The sequence below is a fragment of the Meleagris gallopavo genome, chromosome 13 (assembly GCF_905368555.1).
Source record: "Meleagris gallopavo chromosome 13, MGAL_WU_HG_1.1, whole genome shotgun sequence".
Lineage (NCBI taxonomy): Eukaryota > Metazoa > Chordata > Aves > Galliformes > Phasianidae > Meleagris > Meleagris gallopavo.
The window spans coordinates 6,132,271-6,153,908 of NC_139416.1; the positions used below are offsets into that span (position 1 = coordinate 6,132,271).

Below are 21,638 nucleotides of genomic sequence, written 5' to 3' on the forward strand. Positions count from 1 at the left end.
CCTGAAACCAGTCAGCACTAATACGAAGTGATGGTTTCCCAGAACACCGTGATGTCCATAATGCATACAGAAGGGATGTAGATAGTCAATCCTCTCTCTACAATATTATTATTTAAAGAGCTCTTTTGTCAGTGTGACTCGGAGTCATTTCTGTATGCGTGGCCAAAGTATGACTATGTTGAGAAGCAGGAATAAGCATGGGCTGAGCACAGACACAGCTATAGGGTTTCCATAAGATTGTGCAACTCAAACAGAAAATCAAGAGAACAGAGAAATCTCATTAACAGGGAAAAAATACAAGTACAGATAGGAAATATATTCATATTCAAATTTGTAGAGGAACTCTGCTTCACTGACCCTTTGGCTATGGGTGAAATTTTCCTGGGAAAAAGCATTAGTTCAGCTAAGTAACCCTGATTGCCTCAAGTGTAAATTAATTATCAGACCATTTTTTCTAGTGGTCAGATTGGAAGAAAGTTGTGAGAGGTAGGAGCTTTTGTACATATTTTTCCTTTTCAGTTTCGTTTTAAGAGACTTGCAGACTTTGAGAAGCTGTGATATAAACAGTTGAAGCCTGGGGGAACTTGTCTTGCACACTGCCCTTACCAGCACAATTTCTCTTTGTCCATGTGCGAGAAACCTTGTACCCATATGAATTCCTGATGTGGGAAGCTCCTTCTGAGTGTCATTTCATAGTACCCATTGTGGGACCTTTCACTTTGGACAGTGAGACTTTTCTCATTCTTCTTTCAGGTATTGTACATTTAGTCCATCAAACTCCAAATGCAAAACTCCGTGCAAGTTATACTTCTTTAGGGAAACTTTTGTCAACGTACTTGCTTGAGCCATGTCTGGAAATGCCCACACCCGGTTTCCCAGGCTCAACAGGACTTCTAGAAGACAGGACTTATGTTCTTGGCAGCCTTCCTCCCGACAGAGGACCAGAAATCAAAATGAGCAAATAAATATGACAAAGAAATGTTATAGAACACAAAGCACTGACAAGAGCACTTATCAGAGAGGAGTCGACACAATATAATTTGCCTCCAAGTAAGGATGGGCTGAGCTGATGTTATTCCCCACAGTCCTTGTCCACACAATTGGGATTTTAATGGTTCTAAAGGAGGCATGGAAGAGGCTGTGAGGACGGAGATGAGGGCGTTTGCCGCTGCCCTCCCTCTGTTCCTACAGATGCTTTGAGAGCTGATGCCTGGAGCTTTGTGCTCTCTTCTCAGCTGGATCTCTCCTGTCCTGACTTTGGCGGGGCCATTAGTTTTCTTCCTAGTAGCTCTCTTGGATTTGCGATGAAAGCAGTGCTGATAGCATGCAGGTTTTGTGGCTGAGGCTGAGCAGCTCCTGCGTGGAGCGATGGTCCCTCCTGGTGCTCGCCCTGCCCATCGGCACGTGGGTGGGTGTGTGAGGGGCTGGGGTACCGCTTACGCTGTGCAAGGAATGAAGAAATGCGTGGCCCTGGTAGTCACTACAGGTGCATACATTTCCATACACACACGTTTGCAGAGGGGGCTGCCCGCAGCAACATGGCCGAATTCAGAGCCTTGCTCGGGCCTCAGCTCTGCTGGCTGCGGCACGCCTGAATGCTCACCCACGGTGCAGAGCGAGATAAGTACGTGTCCCTTCAGCATTTTATGAAACAAAGTAATGCAGATATCTATAAGTGAGACATGACATGAAGCGTACAGATAGTAAGTTTGGAATAGTTCTGGGAGTTAAGAATTTACATGTCTTTATTAATTATTAGATGTTATTAGTGAGTGACTAAGGAACTGGGAAGCTCTAAGCGTTCTTTTGAAGTAGCGTACCCAAATTAGGCTAAATAAATAAATAAATCTGAAAATGTCGGGAAATGTCTGCTCTAATGAATTTTCTAAATACACAAATCACACTTATTAAATCAGTGGATCTTTTAGCTGTAAAAATATTATTACTGTTACACAGGGGAAATCCATTCAGAATTATAAAATATTTGGAAACTCTTTCTACGTTTCATTTTGGTGGAAAGGTTGTAAGACTAATATCAACAGAAAAGAGTATGAAGTTTTAAAAGCCAGCTTTTCCCCTTTTGTACATGTGCCAGTTCTCAATAAGAACTGTGTTCTCTTTTCAGTCTTGTTTAAAATAACCCTTGTGTATAACAAGACATTGAAATTTATTTATGGTATGTTAGCACTAAGGACAAATTGTTAAGAGGTCATAAAAAATATTAGTTCCCACTTTATGGAAGCACCGTTGATTTTTCTTCAAATTAAACTTGATGCTATGTAGGGATATATGTGATGTACAAAACTTTCTCTCCCTCATTTCTTTCACCCCAATGCAGCCAACCAATGCTGTTTTCCATTGGGACAAATCTCTGGTGGAGAGCTCCCCCCAACCTGGGCGATACTGGCCCGCAAGGGGCTCCATGTATGGAGCACTTCTGTGGGCTCCCAGGCATTTTCTCATGATGAGGGAGGTACTGGATTCCCCACATATGAGCTTTCAGAGCTGCTTTTATCTGCCCTTTATCTATATTTCACCCTAACGTATTTAATTTATACCCGTTGTGTCTTCCTTCATCAAAATATTAAGGCTTCTACACAAGAAAGACTGACCTTCCTGTTAGCATCGAAGAGGCAGTTCAGAAGGGTATATTGTTTTATTATTGAAATACAATTTATGATCCAGAAATGATCATAGATGCAAATTTATACTTTGCACATTTTTTTTTCTTAATAAGAATATGTATATTTTCATCTGGGGAGAAAGCAGCATTAAAATGAGAGCGCCTGGGGAGCATTGCCACACACACATGCATACACACGCCTGCATGCCAGAGCCCCAGCGAGCCGATGCTGAGCACCTCCTGGGCAGCTGGCCCCAGCTGGTCCCCGTGCTGGCATGGTTGTGCTTTGGGAACTTGTTTCCTTCTGACCGGGACCAGCACCACAGAGGAGGGTAAGGGGAAATAACACCACTCACCAGGTGGGTTTTTCCAAGCCCTCGCAGCTCTCGTTAACGTGGCTGGTCAGGAAAAGCCTTCTCTCTTCCTTTTCCTGTGCTACCTGCTCTGGAAACAGAGCTGACTAGTTAAAAAATGCCCAAGTTTGAAGGAGTAGCAGTAAAAGTCAGTGTATTTCTTGAGGCCGAGGTGTAGAAATCTGGCTGAAGGTTCTCTTCCAGCTCTGACAAGCAGCCCCAGTGCTGAACGGGGTGTTGGGGAGGGTAGGGGCATGATGCTGCACAGCATGCTTGGGCCAGTGGCAGGGTGAGGAGGTAGTTGTGATGGGCAGTGGCCATCGGCAGCAATGGGGAGCAGGCTGCTCCTGATGCATGTGGTCTGCTGTCCCCAGGGCAGGAGGTGGGGTAAGGGGTTGCAGCCCGCTACTCAGCTGCAGGGCCTTGTGGCCGCTTCTGTTCTTCCCTGAGTTGGTTCCTATTGCCGTATAAAAGCGCTTGTAAACCAATTTCAAAATGCTCCTCTTTCTTTGCACCATCAGTTTGTGTTAGATGTGAGCCCTCAGTGTCCTTATTAACTGCCTCAAGACAGGGCCAGCCCATGTAAATTATTTTATTAGGTGTCTTGTTTATAGAGAAACTTTATAGCCCAAATGTAAAAACAGCGCACTTTCCTGTCTATTTTTTCTTTCCTAGGGAAGCAAAATATGCAATAACTCTGGCATGGAGAGGCTCCGCACCCCTTATGTGAAGCCCAATGTTTTTGCTCCAGTTTCATTCTAAAACTTCACTTCATCATGGCCATTTCTTTGCATTTGGGAAACTGCAGCTTGTAAGTTCAGCCCCAGCATTAAGATCCTGGCTGTGAGTTGTAGGTGTGCTTATTCCGCCTTTCTCTGCTTTGTCAAATGAATTACTCCAATTTCAACACGTAAACGTTTTTGTCCTCCAACAGCATTCCAGATGGAATGTGAACATTTAAACTGTTGGTTGCTGAAGTCAAGTGTGTGGTTTTATGAGCAACGTGGGGGACGTCAGATTCACCTGTTTTCTTTCACTCGAGCTGTAAAACGCCTGTTTACTCATAGTAGATCTATTTCTGAAAGAAGGCGCAGACACTATGGTGACAGTTGCCTTAGAAATGCACATAATGAGCAAGAAGTATGCCTGTAGGCAGCCGGCGCTCGCTGCCTGCAGCCCCTGCCCTGTGCCCCCACCCTGCCCCCATGGGCTGCGCACCCCGGGCGCTCCGTCCGTCTGCAGCAGTGCCAAGTGCATTGGAGGGAATGGGGTGAGAGGTCTCCCAAATCTGTAACACACCCACATGGGTGTCTCCTGTCCACTTCTAAGAACTATAACCTTTGTGTTATGCGTATTATTCATGTAAGATGCTGATCTGAGAGTAAACTGAAATACTGGCTGCGTTATATTACACTATGCACTCATATTTGTTTATATAATAGATTTTGATGGGAAATGCATATCTGCAGTAGAGTCTGTGAATTAGAAACAAAAACTAAATGTGAGCACTGGGAATGGATCTTCTGAGGCTGGAGCGTGGGTCACAGGAAGGGTGATGGTGAGCCACTATGTGAGTTCTGCAGGTTGCTGCCTCATGACCAGTGGTTTCCTTTGGGTTCTCCCCTTATCTGCCTGCAGTTCTACCAAGTTCCACTGCGGTGTCTGAAGACCCAGGCCTGTTAGCTGCGTGCAGATTTACGGCACGGGTTTAAGCTAATGGGTACTTATCAGGCAGGCTGTATTTGGTGATCGTCCATCATTTGCTCATTAAACAGTGTATCTAAGTGATTCTCATTTCCTCCCTGCCATGTCTGGAAAGGAGGAAACTAGACACATTACGATGGAATATTAATGTCCTGGAGGATTAAGCCACCCATAATTAGATCTTCTTTGCATAAACCTGCTAGTGCTACCTTATTTTGTTGTTTGTTTTGCTCTTCTTATCATCTTCACATCCTTTTCTCTTCCCAAATCTTTTTTTTTCATTTCTTTCCCAGTTTTCCTTTGTAATGCTATTCCATTTGTCTCATCCTTCCTTTTTCTTTTCCCCTGACCTATTGAGCACAGCAGCCTGGGTTTCCCCACTCCTCCCTCCTCCACACAAAAAGGCTGACTTTGCCAGCAAAAACCACACTCCCTGCCAAGCCCTGTTACTGACTTTAGAGAAAAGCAGCTAGAGAACTTGTGCAAATCCAGGCTCTGAACTACCTAAATAAGCCGAATCAGTAAACCCCCATGTCTTATTCCCTGGCTTTCTGGCCCATGAAATCACTAGTGGATAATGGTCCTATTTAAAAGGAAAAATGCTGCTCAGACACCACTGATGGCTGATAGGACTGGGCAGCCACTGGGCTGCACTGAAAGCAGGGAACTTGTGGATCCTGGGGCAGGGCGAGGAATGCATGGCATATCCCTCCCAGCTGTAAGGGAAGGAGGATGCACCCAGACACACTCACTGATACTGTTCCCTGTGCCCCACAAATCCTTCTGTTTCCACATGGGATAGGTATGTCTCCCTATGGCACTGTGCTCCTGGCTTAGGTCAGCTCTATGCCCACAACAGCACCAAATTCAGCTAGTTTTCATCCTGCTTTCCTTCCCCGTTCCTTGTGCATCTGTGTGTTTTGCAGACTTCTGCCTCACAGGTGTTCCCAGGTGGATAATCTAGCAGGAGCACCAAAGCAGGAGGTGGGGAAGGCTTTGAGATGAGCCAGGAGATAAGGTGAGCTGGCTTCTCCAAAGCAGCAGTTTACAAGCATTTTCCCTTCTTGTTGCATTCCACTACCAGCTGTGGCAGTCCTGCTTGGGCAGGGTTCTGTGCTGCAGGTAGGGCAGGATGGGAGCATCCTGTGCTCTCCTCCTCCTCCAAGCCAGAGCGGCACCGGTGCTGTCAGCACTCGGACTTTGGGCTGGGTGCTTTAGCTTGGGTTTTTGGCATGGCCCCAGCCGGCAGCGTGCCTCCTGGCTGGTCCCTGCACCACTGCAGTTGTGGCTGTTTAGTGAGCATACCAGGGGGTTCTTGTATTACGGGAAGGATTAAAATGGCCTACAAAGCCTATGTGATAGGGTAAGGGAGTACATGCATTCCGTCTCTATTGCGGAGAGCTGCTGCTCACTTGTAAACCTGATGGCATCTAGAAATCAACATCTGTTTCAGAAGCTTCTCACTTTGATAAGGTTAACTTATTTCCTGGGAACAATAAAGTGTTAAATAAGCACTATGGCTACAGATGGAGTGCAGGTAAATAGTAGCTCTCGCTTTTGGAGAGGTGGATATTATATCCTGACAGAAGTTTCTCTGAGCACAAAAAATCCAAATCTTTGTGCCTGCAGCACTCGTGACCTAGCAATTAAATCAGCATCCTTAGGGAGCATCTGAGACAAGCGGGCCAAAGGCAAATATTTGGAGTGTGTGTGGGTGTTGTGCCACAATGTCACCCCTCCGCTACACTGCCTTTGCTCTGGCTCCCCCATCCTCCCTGCTCTGGAGGCATAGCAAAGCCGCAGTGCTGGGGAGTAGTGGAAGCAGAAGCAGACTGGTGTGGGTGCTGTGGTCCCCCTTTTTTTCCTAATTGCCTGCATGGTGGGCTTGGTACAGTGGCCTTGCTGTTTGCATCTCAGTGCTATTCTGTCAGTGAGACCTGGGGCTAAGTATCCATCCTCCAGCTGGACTGATGCTGCAAAGTGGGAAACTGCCCAAAGTGCTTCAAAAGGTCACGTGGAGGGAGCAGGTATAGGTGGCAGTAGAAGTGTAATTACAAAGCAACTTCTGTTGTTGCAATCATGCAGGCATGCAGCATAATTTGGGGAGAAAATGGGGTGAGTTTGTGAAGGAAAACAGGAAGCATCCAATGAAAAACATGTGTAGTGTGTCTGTGAACATTCTGCCCAAATTTAGCATTAGTGACTTTGGGTGGCTTCATTTTTCAGCGTTCAAGATGAAATGCTTTCCCTCCCGTACCATGCCAGCTCCCCGTGGTGTTTCCCTGCTGTGGGGCCGTGCCGTGCCCATGCCCTGCTGGCGTCGGAGCTGTGGGGCTGTGCCTGTGGGCTCTGTGGGGAACCACACGGACACAGGCCGGCTCCCTGCCTTTGGTCACTGTGATTGGCTGGTGTGTCACAGAAAGCATATTTTCCTGCTAGTGAAATGGGAGTTATTTTACTGTGCAATGTATTGTGGAGAGTAATCATGTTGGATGCTTTGTACTTCTTCATGGGCTTTTTTCCTCATTACTGCTGCTTAGATAATAGCATCCACAAAGTGAGTGTTAATGCAAACTGGTCACCTGAGTCAAACTAGCTTTCAAGGAATAATGGCCAAAATGCTAAGGAACTAAACCTTTAAAAGAAAAATGAACCAAAAAGAATTTCTCTCTGGCTGATGCTGTGGGCCAGAGGCCATTCTGCCTCAACTCTCAGCAGCAAGAGCTGGGAACCACAGGCAAACTTCTCAGCTCTTGGTTGGGCCCATGGAGGAAAGGTGAGCAGAGGCACAGTGGGAGTGGGCACCCTCCCTGCTGTCATAAGGCATGCCTGTTACAGAGCCTGAAATCTCAGTGCTTTGCTCCAGCCACCCAACCCATCCTTCCCTTTTGTTAAAAACACATTTTAAAGAAAATAAAGTAGGGAACAGTGTCTGGCAAAGGGAACGGCAGTGTGCAGCTGAAATCACCGATGACCGGTGCTGATCTCATGTACTGCAAGTTGACTATGACTGAATTTTGTGCCTTTGTGTATTTTTAGCAGAGTATTTTTTTTTCTCCCTTCCGCTAGAAAACATAAAGAAATACAAAATTCCAGCATAAAAACAATAATATGAAAAATTATGCAAGCACACCAGCCAAATAACAGTTGAGGATAAAATAAAATTAAAAATTTCCTACTTGTCTGTTTTGAGTTACGTAGACGAAGCATTATTTAGTTTTGGGGCAAAACCCTTCTGACTTTACATGGATTTTAATGTATGGATTTACTTGTACATGAGTGAAATTATACTTTTGGTAATTACATCCAGAGTTTTCCTGTTAAAAGATGGGTCAACGTGGAGACAAGATGGCGGTTCACAGAGCACAAAATGGCGGGTGAGCCACTGTGGAGGAGGAGGTGTGATCCAGCGGGCTCTGCCTGCCTGTGCATTGGGCCCGTAGTGGCTGCAGGAAGCCCACGGTGTTAGGCCTTTCTTACTCTGTCACTCTGCAATTGTCTCACATGGCCTCTAGGCTACTATGGATTTCTTTGGCAAAAGTATAGCTGTGTCTGAAATAGGACTTTTAGCAGAAATAGCAAATTTTCCCCACTAATAAACCTGCAACCCTCCAGGCCAGTGCAGTGCCCTTCTGTGCTATGCATGCTGCTTGTGTGGGCTGGATGAGAAATCGAAATTGGGCAAAGCCCTGCCTGTGTAAGCTACCTCCTCTATTCCCAATGTCTCATTGATGTCGTCAGTGACACCAGCCTCACAGACAAGTTTATAGGATACTGGAATTCTTCAAAGGAAGGGAAGGGATTGGGAAAAAGCATAAAATCAAGGATCCTGTGGTGCAAACCTGAATAATCAATGCAAATAATCACTGGAGCAGGTTCCAGGGCTTGGCGTACAGATCCCACCTGGTCAATAGTGTCTGTGTTTAAGGCTTTGCAATACGGCTTTGATTTCATTTACAGAACTATTTAGAACTTGTATTCAAATCCAGCAGTATTTATATTAAAGGGTGAGAGGCTATTCAGTGCAAGGAATACATGCTTTTCATCAGGAAATGAAGACTCATGATTTACATTCTTTTGGAGTTGCGGTGACATAGTGAAGCAGATATAGGTGATCAACTTTTACAACTAAGATGAATTTCTGCAATTACTGCTTCCAAACACGTGGCCTGGCAGCAGTGGGGCTGCCACTGGCCTCAGTACCAGCAGGATTAGGCTTGTTGCTGGCCTTTCTGTTGGCAGCTGATTTCTTCCTTACGTGTAAGAGTGACATGAAATTTTATAATCCCTAACAGGCAGGCTGTGTACATGTCGCTTGCAAGTGCTGAGCACCTGGCTCTGGCAGCCTTCATATCATCAAGCTTTAAATGCACTTATTTATGACTGCCATATTGCGGAACTTGCTTGAATGTTATAATAGTATTCTTTTAAAACACTAAATGTGGAAAAAAATCTATTGTTAATGACATAAATCAGGCAATTTTCCCCTCATCAGTCAGTTCTTTATGTACTAACTTATCTGTTGCAGCATGAATTTCAAAAATGAGGTCCGCATTTGCAATGGCAATTTTGTACATGCAAGTTCTTGTGAATATACAAGATTTCAAATGTGCATCTTTAGCTAGGGATACTTAAACCTCTATTAAAATTTCACATGAACCTGTCCAGGAAGAAACTGCAGGCAGAAATCTCATACTGAGGTTGGAATGTAGGGAAAAGCTCTACACTGATTTTCTGCCTTACGAATTATTTTATAGAAAGCAGTAAGTTCTCCTTTGGTTTTGTGGTGGTCTGTTAGAATGCTTAATGTAATCCTGGACCTAGATTTCTGATGACTTTGCTTTTTACTTGGTTCTTTATAGCAATCACAACATATTTTTTTTCTTTTTCAGTTGAAGAGGGCGAATCTTCGGATTTTGCTTTGAACTGGGACTCATCAGTGACTCAATCAGGTAAATATTTTAGGTTCTTCTGATTGCAAAAACTGCCAGAAAGCTGCCAGGCTTTTTACAGGAACTGTATTTTGTATGTCACATTCCTGTCTTCAGTCCAAGACTACCCACTGCAACACAATTTTTATATCAGTTCCATATGGTCAATAAAATCTATTACATACGGAGACTAATATACTCTTATCCTCTGGGGAGCCATTCCTCCTTCTTGTGGGCACACTGAAGCGGGTTGTGATTTCTCCAGTATAACCACTTTGAAGTTTTTTGCAGTGGGCACTGTTGCACATTCATTCCAATCTAATTACATAAAAGCAGCTTTAACAGGAATTTTAAACTGCAGTCTCAACTGGAATGTGTGTGTTTCTCCTCTCGGAGGAAATTGGAAAGTACTGTCAGAGCTGGAGGATGAAAGAGGTACATTGCCATGGCAGAGAGATTGAACACGCAAAGCAGCTTTTGCTCTCTTTGATAGCAAGAGCACTTAAAACATGTGTCTGGAATGTGCATTTGTATTGCACTGAAAATGTGAATGAGGAGAGTCTTAAAGCATGCTGGTAATGCTATGTAATGTGTGTTGATAACGTAAATGGAATCAGCTGATTGGCTTATGTTCAAAGGTAAGGGGAAGTAACCAGTTATGTCCCAGAGCTGTGTGCCACGTGTGCTGACGTTTTACTGTCTTTTACATCTCTAACGGTAACAAGGTCATCAGAATGTTTTTGACTCTTGAAGCTCTTAACTCCATTTCCCTGCCCTCCTCTTGACGAGGGTGCTCTGAGAGACTGGGCAGTGGTATGGGAACCATTCTCAAACTGAGCGTTAATGTGAGAATAAAGAGGTGCTGCCTTCCTGTTCTGTGCAGGCTGTGTGGCACTTAGCAGCAGAGCAGCCTGCAGGAGGCCTCTGCTACGGCAGCAGCATCTGGTGGCTTGGCATGGCACATTCTTCATGGAACGGGCACACCTTCCTGGGTGCAAAGCTGTCCTGGGGTCCTTGGGTGGCCGGCATTGCCCTCGGGGCCCCTTTGTGCCTTCAACACTTCCCCTGTTCTGCTGTCCCCCTGCTGCCACCAGCCCTGGGTCATGTTTGGCTCTGCACAGGCTGAGGTTCCAAATAGCAACAGCAGCAATAGCTTCTGTGCAGAGTGGAAATTAATTTGGGATTTGTGGACCATATTGGTGACTAGGCTGTAGGTAACAAAGCCTATAAGAGGCTTTTCCCAAATTAGTTGGGTCTCCTTCATTTCTCCTTATTTATTCCTATAATTATAGCCCTCATTCAAGACATCATATGTGAGGTGAAATGTTTTGAATGTGTGGTTTATGGCAGCTTAAAGAAAATAGGTGCTAATGGACAGGTTTTCCTTTCAGTATGGTCAGTAGGCACAGGCTTCCATCTGATATGCATGTCAGGGTACAACTTGTTCTGTAAACAGAGGGCAGAAGCTGCAGACTGACACGCAACTGAGCAGTGGCACGGACCGTGTGGAAAGCTGCAGTGCATAGCAGTGTAGTGTAGCAACTCTTGTGCAGTACATGGCCCTGGCTGCAGCCACTAGCAGAGGCTGGCCCCAGCCCACAACACTCTCATTACACTCTGTTGTGATCTTCCTGTTTGTATTAGCTCCAGAAGGTTGATGCTGAACTTTAGCAATGGATGAAAAACATGCTTCAGCAGCTTCTTTCATGCCCCTTCCTTTCCCAGCCCCAAATGACAAGACTGCCTCCCCTACAGAAAAAAAAACAATTAAAAGCACAAAAAATGGACTTGTTAAGCTCTGAAACAGTTGCCAGATGTTTCAAGTTAACATATTTCTCTGCCTTCTTCTCCTGCATGTTAGCACATCTCTGTGTGCAAACACTCTCAAAGTGACTCCTGGGAAGTTCTGCTGGTGCTTGGCGAGCTGCTGCCAGCACTGGGTGAACATGGGACAGCACTGGGCACTGCTATGTGCAGAGTTGTTTTAATGCTTATGGCTCATTCCAACTGAGAGAAAGAAGGTGTTTCTGCTGCTGTAGCTTGCTTTTCTCACCAAGCCAGCACAAGTGATGCTGGAAGTGCTCTTGGAGAGGCCAAGAATTGAGAGAATACAATGAGATTGTCCCTGATGCAGGAATTGCTCTCAGTGCCCATCAGGCCCATTTGTAAGGGGCATGCTGCCAACTTCCTCTGAAGTTCTCATCCTCATTTTTTCTTAATGCAGAACAAGAAAAGGCCTCCCTTGCCCTTGTCACTCTGAGGACCCAGCTTGGTGTGCTGCCTCTGTCCCAGTGGAGCAATGCAGCGTGGAGCCCCCTCCCCTGCTGCCTCCGCTCTGCCCTGCATGGGGCTTGATGCTGCCTCCAGGCCAAGAAACCAGGGCTCTGCCTCTCCCTGACTGGACCCTTGCTTTGCAGACTGCATTGCTATTGTAATACATCACAAGAGCATTATCTTGAGGAGTAGCAAGGGACATTTTAAAGAAGTAAAAAGTCTTACTAAATATATAGAGAATTTAAGGCATTTTAAAGACCTATGGAAGCATTTTGCATGGGGATTGCTGGGGAGTTTCTCATTAGCCTGGCTGCTGGGCCCTGGGGAAGCTCAGCCAAATTGTCTGGGGCACACGGAGCAGATTCTGCATTCTCCTTGGGATCCCTGCAGACCTAAAAGCCTGAATTTTTGTGTCTGCTCTTGAGGAGATGGAGGTATCTTTGCTAGCAGCTATAAGCTGGGATACTGAGTGAGGGCCTGGGGAACAGGGCTGGTGACCCACAGTGGGTGCTCGGGATGAGTGGCACTGAGCTCCTGTGCATGTGAGTTTGCTTTGTCCAGGATCCTGTGTGAGGATTTGAACTGCCTTCTACTGTTTCTTCTAAAGTTTTTCTCATTTAAGAGAGAAGAAGGAAAAAAAAGAAAGCGGCAACTTTTGAGAAACAAACCGCAAAATAATACAAAACAAACCCCAACCTGCAGTCACTCCTCTCCCACTCTTCCACTTTGCATGACATCTCCCAGCAATGTAAATCTCACCTCTCACTTTGGTGCCTCAGTACAGGAACAATTCTGTGCTGCTTGGGGACCAGCAGAGCCTGCATGGTGCTGAGATGGCCAGTGTCTGATGTATGGCATCTCTCTTAAATGGCAGAACTCCGGAAAAAACCTGCAGACACTCTCTAAATGAAATTCTGTGATCCTTTACTGCTGCAGAACTTTGAGGAGTTCAGTAACAACTCAGCAAACATTATAAACCTTTTGTCTTGCATATACTCTGAAATTGCTTGTCCTGAGTGCCTTCATAGGCTTGGACATCTAAAAGCTGATTTCACTGGTAAATCAATACTACCACGTTCGGACTGCAGGTATGCAAAGATTTCCAAAGAAATGAACCCTTGAATCATATTAGCATAGAACAGTTTGCTAACAAAGTCAGGAGACTTTGGTAACTTCTCTTAGTTGCACTTTTTTTTTTTTTTTTTTCAGCCTGTGATGAAAGGTTTCATCTGACAGATTCCTGATAGCAGGAGGAGCTTTTGGTGGAGGTGTGGGGTTCCCATGGTCTGACCCACACCCTGCACTTGCAGCACCTCGGGACCAGAAACAAAACCCAAAGCTCTCAGCAGCTCCCTAGCTAGCAATGGATCTAGATGGATGTCTGGTGGTGCCAGGGGGGGGTTGGGGCCTCCTGCAAGGGAGAGCAGCCCTCAGATGAGAACACATCTTGTGTGGCAGGATTTAAATCAGCAGCACACACCTGTGTATTATGGCATTTCCTAGAAAATACTTACTATTAAAAATGTTAATTGGGAAAATTATAGCAGTAGCACAGAGGAGGAGAATTAATTTCCATGGTAAAAAAGGAGAGGAAAAAAAAAACTAATTTGGAAGGGAGGTACAGTGTGCTACTCTCCATCTACCCACCCTTTCACTTCGAAAGCAGATCTGCTTAAGAGAAGCCAAGCGAGGTGGTGAGTCACATTAGGGTTACTGGGCTTCCTCACCATGAAAGCCAGAGCCCAAGGTGTTCCTGCAGCTCCGCAGTGCTGGAAGGACTGCCCTCGGCACCACTTAGCCCTGTGGGAGCCAACAGTCAAACAGGCAGCAAGGTGCTTGGGTTGGCCCCAGGTCCTGTGAGCTGGGCAGGGCCCCAGGTCTAGGTGATGTCCCTGTGGGACCATCCTGCTAGGACTGAGGCCTTCCTGAGCTCTCATCACATGTTCAGCACCCACTGGCATGCCTGTCTCGCCGTGGGCCCTGCCCCATGTAGCCCTGCTTCTTCTGTTCCACTCCATGCTCCTCCTCTGCATTCTGTTCTCTCTTTTCTTGTGGTGCTACCTGGTCATCTCATTCTCCACAAGCAAAGGGATGGGGTTAGATGAACATTTTCTGTGATTTCAGATGAAAATTGCATCTGTTGTTTACAACAGCCTTCAGGGCATAACTGGCAGTAATGGGCTAAAGTAGAGAGAAAGAGATCTTGGACTGAATTTCAAGAAACAGCTCCCAGTAGTGAGATCTAACAGGCTCTGGTATTATCTCCCATCACTTCAGTCATTTTCAAACCATACCGGACAAAGTGCTTGAAAACATGCTGTAGGAATGGCCTTATATTGCAGAGAGATGGATAAGATCACCTGATAAATCCTTCTTATCTCTAATATATCCAGCTTTGCCACGCTCTAGATTTGCTAATATCCTGCAGATCTGGGGACAGATGCAGACTGAGCGCTCTGGCAAAGTGCTTCTATGTAGGATCTCAAAGCACTTTACAAACACTAATCAAGCCTCTCAACCAAGCAGAAAGTATTCCTAGTGCCCCATCCCATGTGGCTTTGCCTTCGCTTTGTGCACCGTGCCACTGAACATCTTGCCTGAGCTCTTGTTCCTGGATGTGCTCAAATCTTCTCCTTCAGGACTGAGGCATTGCAGGTCCCAGCCTGCTTTGGCAGGGCTGAGTGCAGCCACAGCCATGCATCTGCAGGAGGAGGCTGCAGTGGGTTTTCCCTTGGTGGAAGCAGATGGCTGAAGGGCTGAAGGGAAATCTCCTGATAAACAATTTATTTGCTCCTCCTGCACTCCTTCAGCTAATTCACTCATTGCAGTTGTTTCTGGTAGCTCAGAGTTCCCAGCCTCAATACATGTAAAACAGGAATGAAGAATATATTGTATTGGAGAAAAATCAATACAAAAATAATGCCACGGTTGTAGATCATTCACACTGAAACTAAAGCAAATTTTCCCAGCCATCAGAATGGGATTTTATAAGCTAAGTTGAAAAATAAGGAAATCAAATGGAATAAACAAACTACTGCTCAGTTATCTGGAGTGTGTAAGGATATTGATAAGGAACTCTGCAGTGAGGAACTGCATAAAATTTGTGGTGCTCTGTCCAAATAATCCTTGCTTATTCAGTAGAGGAGACTGAAATCGTTTGGGTTGGAAGGGACCTCTAGTGGGTCTTGTTCAACATTGGCCTGCCTTGTAAGTATTGAGGTAACCATTGCTTCTGAATTTTGAGTTAAATTGTCTTTAACTGTTAACTTATTACAGAGCAAGAGTGTAAGTATGGTTATTGTAGTGTACGGATGTGCAGGAAAAGAAGAGTAAAGACTCACTGAAAAAAAAATTGAAGATAACATAGCCTGAAATTTCTCATACTAGAAGATACATTTGAATTTCTGTTCTTTAGCATCTTCAGGCAACCTTTGCAGGACTGGCTATAAGCAATTACGATGTCACTGTCAAATGAAGCAAACTCATCTCATAATCTGATATTTGTTGTCTGTAAATTCAAATGAGAAAACTGCTAACTGGGAGAACTTATAATGAGATTTGGCTATCAAATCTCATTCTGTCCACGTGAGACCCATGGCTCTCATGTGGAGACGAGCAACATGTGTCTTGTCAGGGCCAAGTGGCAACATGGCGCAGATGTGCCAGATGTGTGCAGGGACCTGTGGGATGGGATGTGCATGGGTGCAGTACCTGATGTGCCCTGCTCTGTGCACTGCTGCACGCATTGTGGTCATTGCCGGGACACCTGTGTGCCCATCCGTGTCACCCACTGGTCCGCCTTCCTCACAGGGTGGCTTTGGTATTCGTTAGTAGCAATTATTAGATGGCCGCATAATGCTGGGGAGAGGAAAAACCCGCGTGCTTTACTTGGAAGTGCTATCTGTGCTGTATAGAGCCCTGACAAGATCAAGGCTCTAATTAAATTATCTGGCACGTGGACAATTCTGTTGTAAGATCTGCTGAGCTAATGCGTGGCTGTTAGGTGGTACAGGCGCTGAATCAGAAGCACCAATGAGACTATTTGCAGCCTGCTTTAAAAAATTCTAGTGCGCTGTGAAGCCTGTAACGTTAATTGCCCGTTAGCACATTGTAATTGCTGTAATTCTTTGCAAGTAAAATGATGTGAAGGACTCAACATTCCACTGTTCTTACCACTTCACACGTTGGTGATCCACTGTGTCCTCCACTCAGAGTTTTGCTAGGTATCCTGACAACCAGACAGCTGCTGGCAGCCCACTCCCACCCTTGGGCTCACTGCTTCACACAGGCTTTGGGCGTAGTGGGGCTGTCACACACCTTGTGCACAAAGACGGCACGGCAGTGAGCCTCGACCACTGGCCGGAGCCTTGGGCAGCGTTGGCCGGAGCCTTGGGCAGCGTTGCCCGGCCGAGAGGCCCAGCACTGCCCGCCTGTGCCGCCCTGTGCAGCTAAGTGGGCCAGGAGCTCCTCCGGGTGGGATTAGGGGGACGTGTAATAGATGAGAGATCAAAAATGTTAATTAAGAAATGGTCTCTTCTAATAAGATGCCTTCAAGGGCATGGCACCAAAAATGAGGAAATATCTCATTTTGGCAGCAGCACTGGGGCTTAATGAGGCTGGGGTGCAGGGTAGGGGGACGAGGGCTGAAGGCCTCCTGCTGAAGGTATCTCCTTCAGAAGGAGGAAGTCAATTAGCAATAAAATTGTAAATATAACAGCCAGAATTGTGTTACTTCAGTGCTATGCAACAGAACGTGTGTTGGGTACGTGTACTTCAGCTTCATCTTTTCGTGAGGATATGTCAGCTTTGTGAGTGATGGAGATGGGCAACTCCAGTGTATTGGTATTTAAGCAGCAAAAGAGAAATTTGACTGAAAGTAACCACTTTTTTTGGAAGCTTTGGTACATCGGAAGTGAATCTGTGCAATGCATTTTTCTCACTTAATTGCTGAGATAGGGAAGTCTGCACCTTTGCTGCAGGCACGGTGTTTGGGGAGCGCTCAGTGCTCTGCAGAGGGACAGAGAGGCATCACCTGGAGCTCTCATATCCAGCCCCTGCAGAGGGGAGAATGTATTTTATAAATAAACTGGTGTGCAACTATTACTATGTTAAAAACCCAAAGGGTGCTTTTGAGGGCTGTATTGCTTATTACATCACTATAACTGAGGAAAACACATTTTTTCTTAAACTTTAGCATCCTCTTTGTGAGTGTGCTCTTAGATTTTCTTCTAGTAAACTCATCAAAGACCCCAGAAGGAAGAAGCAGACGTTTAGCAGCACTTTCCCTTGCAGATGGATGATGGTATTCCACGTCTTGCTTCACCCCGCACTCCCTCTCTGGATGCCTTGATGCTGAAAGTGGCAGCATCTGCAGCGAGCTGTTTGCTAGCACAAAATGGAGGGACCCTATAGGCAAATTTGTTCCCTCTCAGTTGGGAGCTTTCATTCAGATAAAGAAAGCCACTGGTACAGCAAGACTACGCAGCCTGTGTATGGTTTAGGGCTCTGGCTGTTGTTTGAACCAAATGAGAGAGAAATCTACATTTGATAGATATACCAAGGGCAAGCACTGTCAGCCAGTGTCCATGTGCACACCAAGCTGGGCTCGACTAGAGCAGCCTGGTAGGAAAAGGTCCTGTGACAACAGGCTGCAATTCAGATTTGCTGCTGTAGCTGGGTGTTTTATCTTCATCTATTGAGCAAGTCTGATGGGCACGTGTGGAGCAGGGGAGGCGAGCAGTGCTTGTCCCCACCCACGTCTCATTGGGAAGGGCTGGTCACGGATGTGGGCTGGTCACGGATGTAGGCTTCTCCCAGCTCAAATGACATTGCACTCCCATGCCTGCCTTAGTCAGATAAGTGAATCTGAGTGCTTGTTTCCATTTGCGGAAGGAAAATCAGGGACCTATTTCTTATCCAAAAACTTAAATCAGATCATTTTGCAGTTCATAAATGTATCGGTTGGATGGGCTGGCAAGTTCCATCTTTACTCGATTTCACTTACGTTTCATTGTTGAAATAAATGTGCAATCTGAATTAGCCTTCCTCCAACAAGGGTCACATCGAAAGCCTTTTTTGCTGGCACATCAAGGGGATAGAGAGAATACCAGCAGAAAGATTATTTCCTTTTTCCCTATAATGAAGCTCTCTTAAAAATCCTAAAGTCATCTCATTTGGGGCAATTTTGAAGACACCGTTCTGAACCATTTTCCTCCAAGTAATTATTGAAACTAATTCAAAAGAGCTGTCAGTAGCCTGTCGTTGTTCTTTCAGCAGCAATAGGGAAGACTTTAGTTTTGCACTGTTGGTTTAATCAAGGGAATTGTAGGAATATGGTCACTTTGCAGTGCTGTCATTAATTTGTTCTGAGTGTGTGTCCAGTATAGAAATTGAAAAACCAGAACTTAAGCTTTGATAGTAGTTCATATTGGGCTGTTTGTGTTTAGCACACAAGTCCAGGTGAACATTTATTCTGTTGAACGAATGAGAAATGTTCTGCGTTAAAAGCATTTGGCTCCTCTGCCTTGGTCATATTAAACAATATACTTTATTGCCAGATTTCCACAGAAGCATCCAGGAAGCATATACAAAATCAGCAGGGCTAAGCAGGTGTAACTGAGAGCAGCATTTGGTCTATAATCTCATGGGAAAAAGGGTTGCATGGCAAAAATGAACTTCTTCTGAAAAGGGTGAATCTCAGGTTGAGATCTGGTGCAATTTAGCTAATAGCCACGCTGGTACAGCATTTTCTGAAAGGGTGTTATGGATATATGTATACACCTCTTCCTCATCTTTTTCTTCATGTATTGTGTGCTCAGACAGCTGCAGCGCTGAAGACGTGAGGAATATCACCTCTGAAAGTGCTCTTTGCATCTCTGGGCTTGTGTTTTGACAAGCAAGTACAGATGCTTCTGTATAGATGAATTAAATTATGTTCCATTTTCCACCCTTACTTCCAGAAAGACGTCTAAGCAGATGATGTGGGGGCTTGACATTTTTGCTGTTTGTGTGTGCAATTGAAATAAGAATTGCTGTTGCTGTTCCTCCAAAACAGTTTATAAAAATACACAAATACACAGCAGCCCTCAGATGGGGAGCGGGCGCAGCTCCCTGGGGTGGGCCTTGAGGGAGTGCCCTGTGCAGCTCACCCTGCAGCCATGTGGCACCAAGTGCAGCATGGCACACTGTAGGGAAGGCTGTCTTGTAGGGTGAGGTTCTCAGTGCCTTCTTTTCTTAGTTGTCAACAACAAAAATGCAAATTCCATGGCAGGTGCAAAATTGGGGATGAGTTCATGCAAGGAAGTGTCCCTTTTTAAGATGGTTAATTTGTTGTTATTGCTGCTTTTTGCCTAGTGCAAAGTACAGAGGGAATGGGGCTTCTAAAGAGCATATCAACTAAATTAGGGTTAATTAGAAGTTCTCCCAAATAGCTGGTACTTCATCAGCATCGGAGCAACATGTAAATAAATCTAATTTCTCTGCAGCTAAACTCTTCACAGCCTTAATTACAGCTACAACACCCTGCCCCCTCTCCTTCCATTAGTGGGAGAGGATGACAATGGCTCTGTGGCGAGCACGTCATCTTTCCCGGGAGTCCCTCGGGGCAGAGGAGAGGCGGGGGAACTGCGGCATGTCCAGGAGAGCCCGTTGGGGCTCTTCAAAAGGAACTTGAGAAGCGGAAAGCACCAATGGAAAGACAGAAAAATCATTGTTTTGGAGAGACTTGTGTTAGTTAACTACATAATCTACATAGTGGAAATCCTTTATTGCCCATCTGACTTTCTCTCCTCTATTACTCCTTTGTTGCTGACAATCCCAACTTCAGGTCTGGAAATTGGGAAAAGCACAACCAGGAGGAGGTGTTGGCTGGAGACTGGAGACATGGGGCCAAGGGCTTGCTCAGACGGGTGGCCTTTCCTCGGTGCTCGAATCTCTGGCCCCACAGAGGCTTCCTTTTATTCCTAATTTTATTAAAGCTTGTGAGTTCCTTATTACGCAGTGTCACGTTTCAGCCGATCCCAAATTAATAAATGAGCAGCAGCAGAATAGCGTGCAGCACAACTCTAACAGCATGAGCCGCACAGAAGTATATTTCACTTAACTCAAATTTAAATACTCTGCTCTGCTCGATTTAATTACGTGAAATTACTGAATTAATGGCTTTGCCAAGTAAAACGTGTAGGACTTCAGAGTTCTGTAGTAGGAAAGAAATCAGAAATGTGAGGTACATCCGTTCTCGTGGGCAAGCTCGTGTTATGCATGTGTTAAGCATGAGTTGGCCCACAGCGGAGCCGGCCAGCTGGGATCATGCATTGCTTCTAGCCTGGAGCAGAGGCACCCGGTCCCACTGCCGCCTCACTCTCCCTGCTGGCTCAGCGCCCCTGTGGGCAGTGGAGCTTTGCCATGGCTGCACACAGGGGCACCTCTGAGGGAGCCCTGAGCACGGGCACCTCTCTGCCCTTTGTTCCCAGTGCTCTGAGGACTTCAGGCGATGTCATTCACCCAAGCGTGATTTTCTTCCTGCACCAATATGTTTTTGCCTTTGTAGCTCCACCTTTTCTTTCCTCTTTGCATGGATTTCATCCTTGGGTTGTTGGCAGCTGGCCAAGTGCTGCAGCTCTTTCTCTCTGTCACAGTGTTCTGTTTTTTTTCTATAAAGATGGAAAAATGAAACAATGACTACAAATGCTACACATAGGCTGTGAAAGGCATTCCTCTTGGAATGGCTTTTACACAGATTTGTATCTTCAGCATGGGAAAGGGGACAGGCGCACTCTGATGGGAGTGTTTCAGGGTTTGTGGGTGCTGGGGGAGCTCTGCTGCCGCGCGGCTCCTCTGCCCTCATGGGGACCTGCAGGGCTGGTCCTCGTCTGGGGGCACAGGACTGCATGGTGAGCCAGGCTGCGGGGCTGCAGGAGCAGGATCAGGAGATCGGCAGCTGGAATTCTGAGCAGAACCAGTCAATGCCTTTTTTCCTTTCATTTGATATGCAGCTGCAATAACAGCCACATGTGAATTTTATTAAGCCCTCCATTTTTTCTATCTGTTCAGGGAGCGATACATTTGAGCTTTACAGATACGTGGCTTCACCTTAAAGGAAAAAAAAAAACAAAAAAGCTTTGTTGCGTCGTGATACATGACATTGAATTACAAGGTGATGGAGATGTCCCATGTTAAGTTTCAGCGGATTCCCATGGAGCTGCTGGAAATGGGACACTTGTTTTCAACAGAGACTTGAACAATATCAAAGTTAAGCTCACATTCAGGTAAATAACATAAAAGTGCTGTTTCTGTGCAGAAAACTTGCATAGATTTTGCTAGGTTATAGCAGTCAATACTATCTAATGCTTGTGAGCCAAAGAGTTAAGTACATCTTTATGAAGAAGTGCACTTTCCTTTGAAGTTAATACTTGCTGCACACTAATTTCCTCATGCATATAAATTAATTCTAGATCAGTTTTGATTCAAACCTCATTATCTGAACTGAGGATGGAGGTTACCCCTGTTCAGATGCACCTTATGAGTCTGGGAGTGGAGAACAACATCCTGCTCTCAGATGTAGATCGTCCACGACATCTGTGTCCTGAGTAAATGGGTGAGGGTTTTCTGCAGGTGGTATGTGAGAAGTTGGAGAGCCATGCACAAAAATGCAGTGTTTGATTTGGATACTGCAGAGCTCTGTGAGCAGAGTGCTGCTCAGTGTGGGCCGAAGGCGAGGTGCTGGGTGGGTGCTGCTGACTGCAGTGCGGCAGT

At 45.6% G+C, this 21,638-nt stretch overlaps 1 protein-coding gene across 4 annotated transcripts in view; it reads left to right on the forward strand.

Annotated features, from left to right (window-relative positions):
* Positions 1-21,638, forward strand: part of ZNF423 (zinc finger protein 423) — a 233,298-nt gene that overhangs the window by 59,171 nt on the left and 152,489 nt on the right. For all 4 annotated transcript variants that reach the window (XM_085234556.1, XM_085234557.1, XM_085234555.1 and 1 more), the window contains one exon: positions 9,573-9,632. Coding sequence is in view for 3 of the 4 variants with exons in the window: in XM_085234557.1 (XP_085090683.1) it covers positions 9,573-9,632 (60 nt within the window). In the remaining variant the exon portion in view is untranslated. The remainder of the gene's footprint in view (positions 1-9,572; positions 9,633-21,638) is intronic.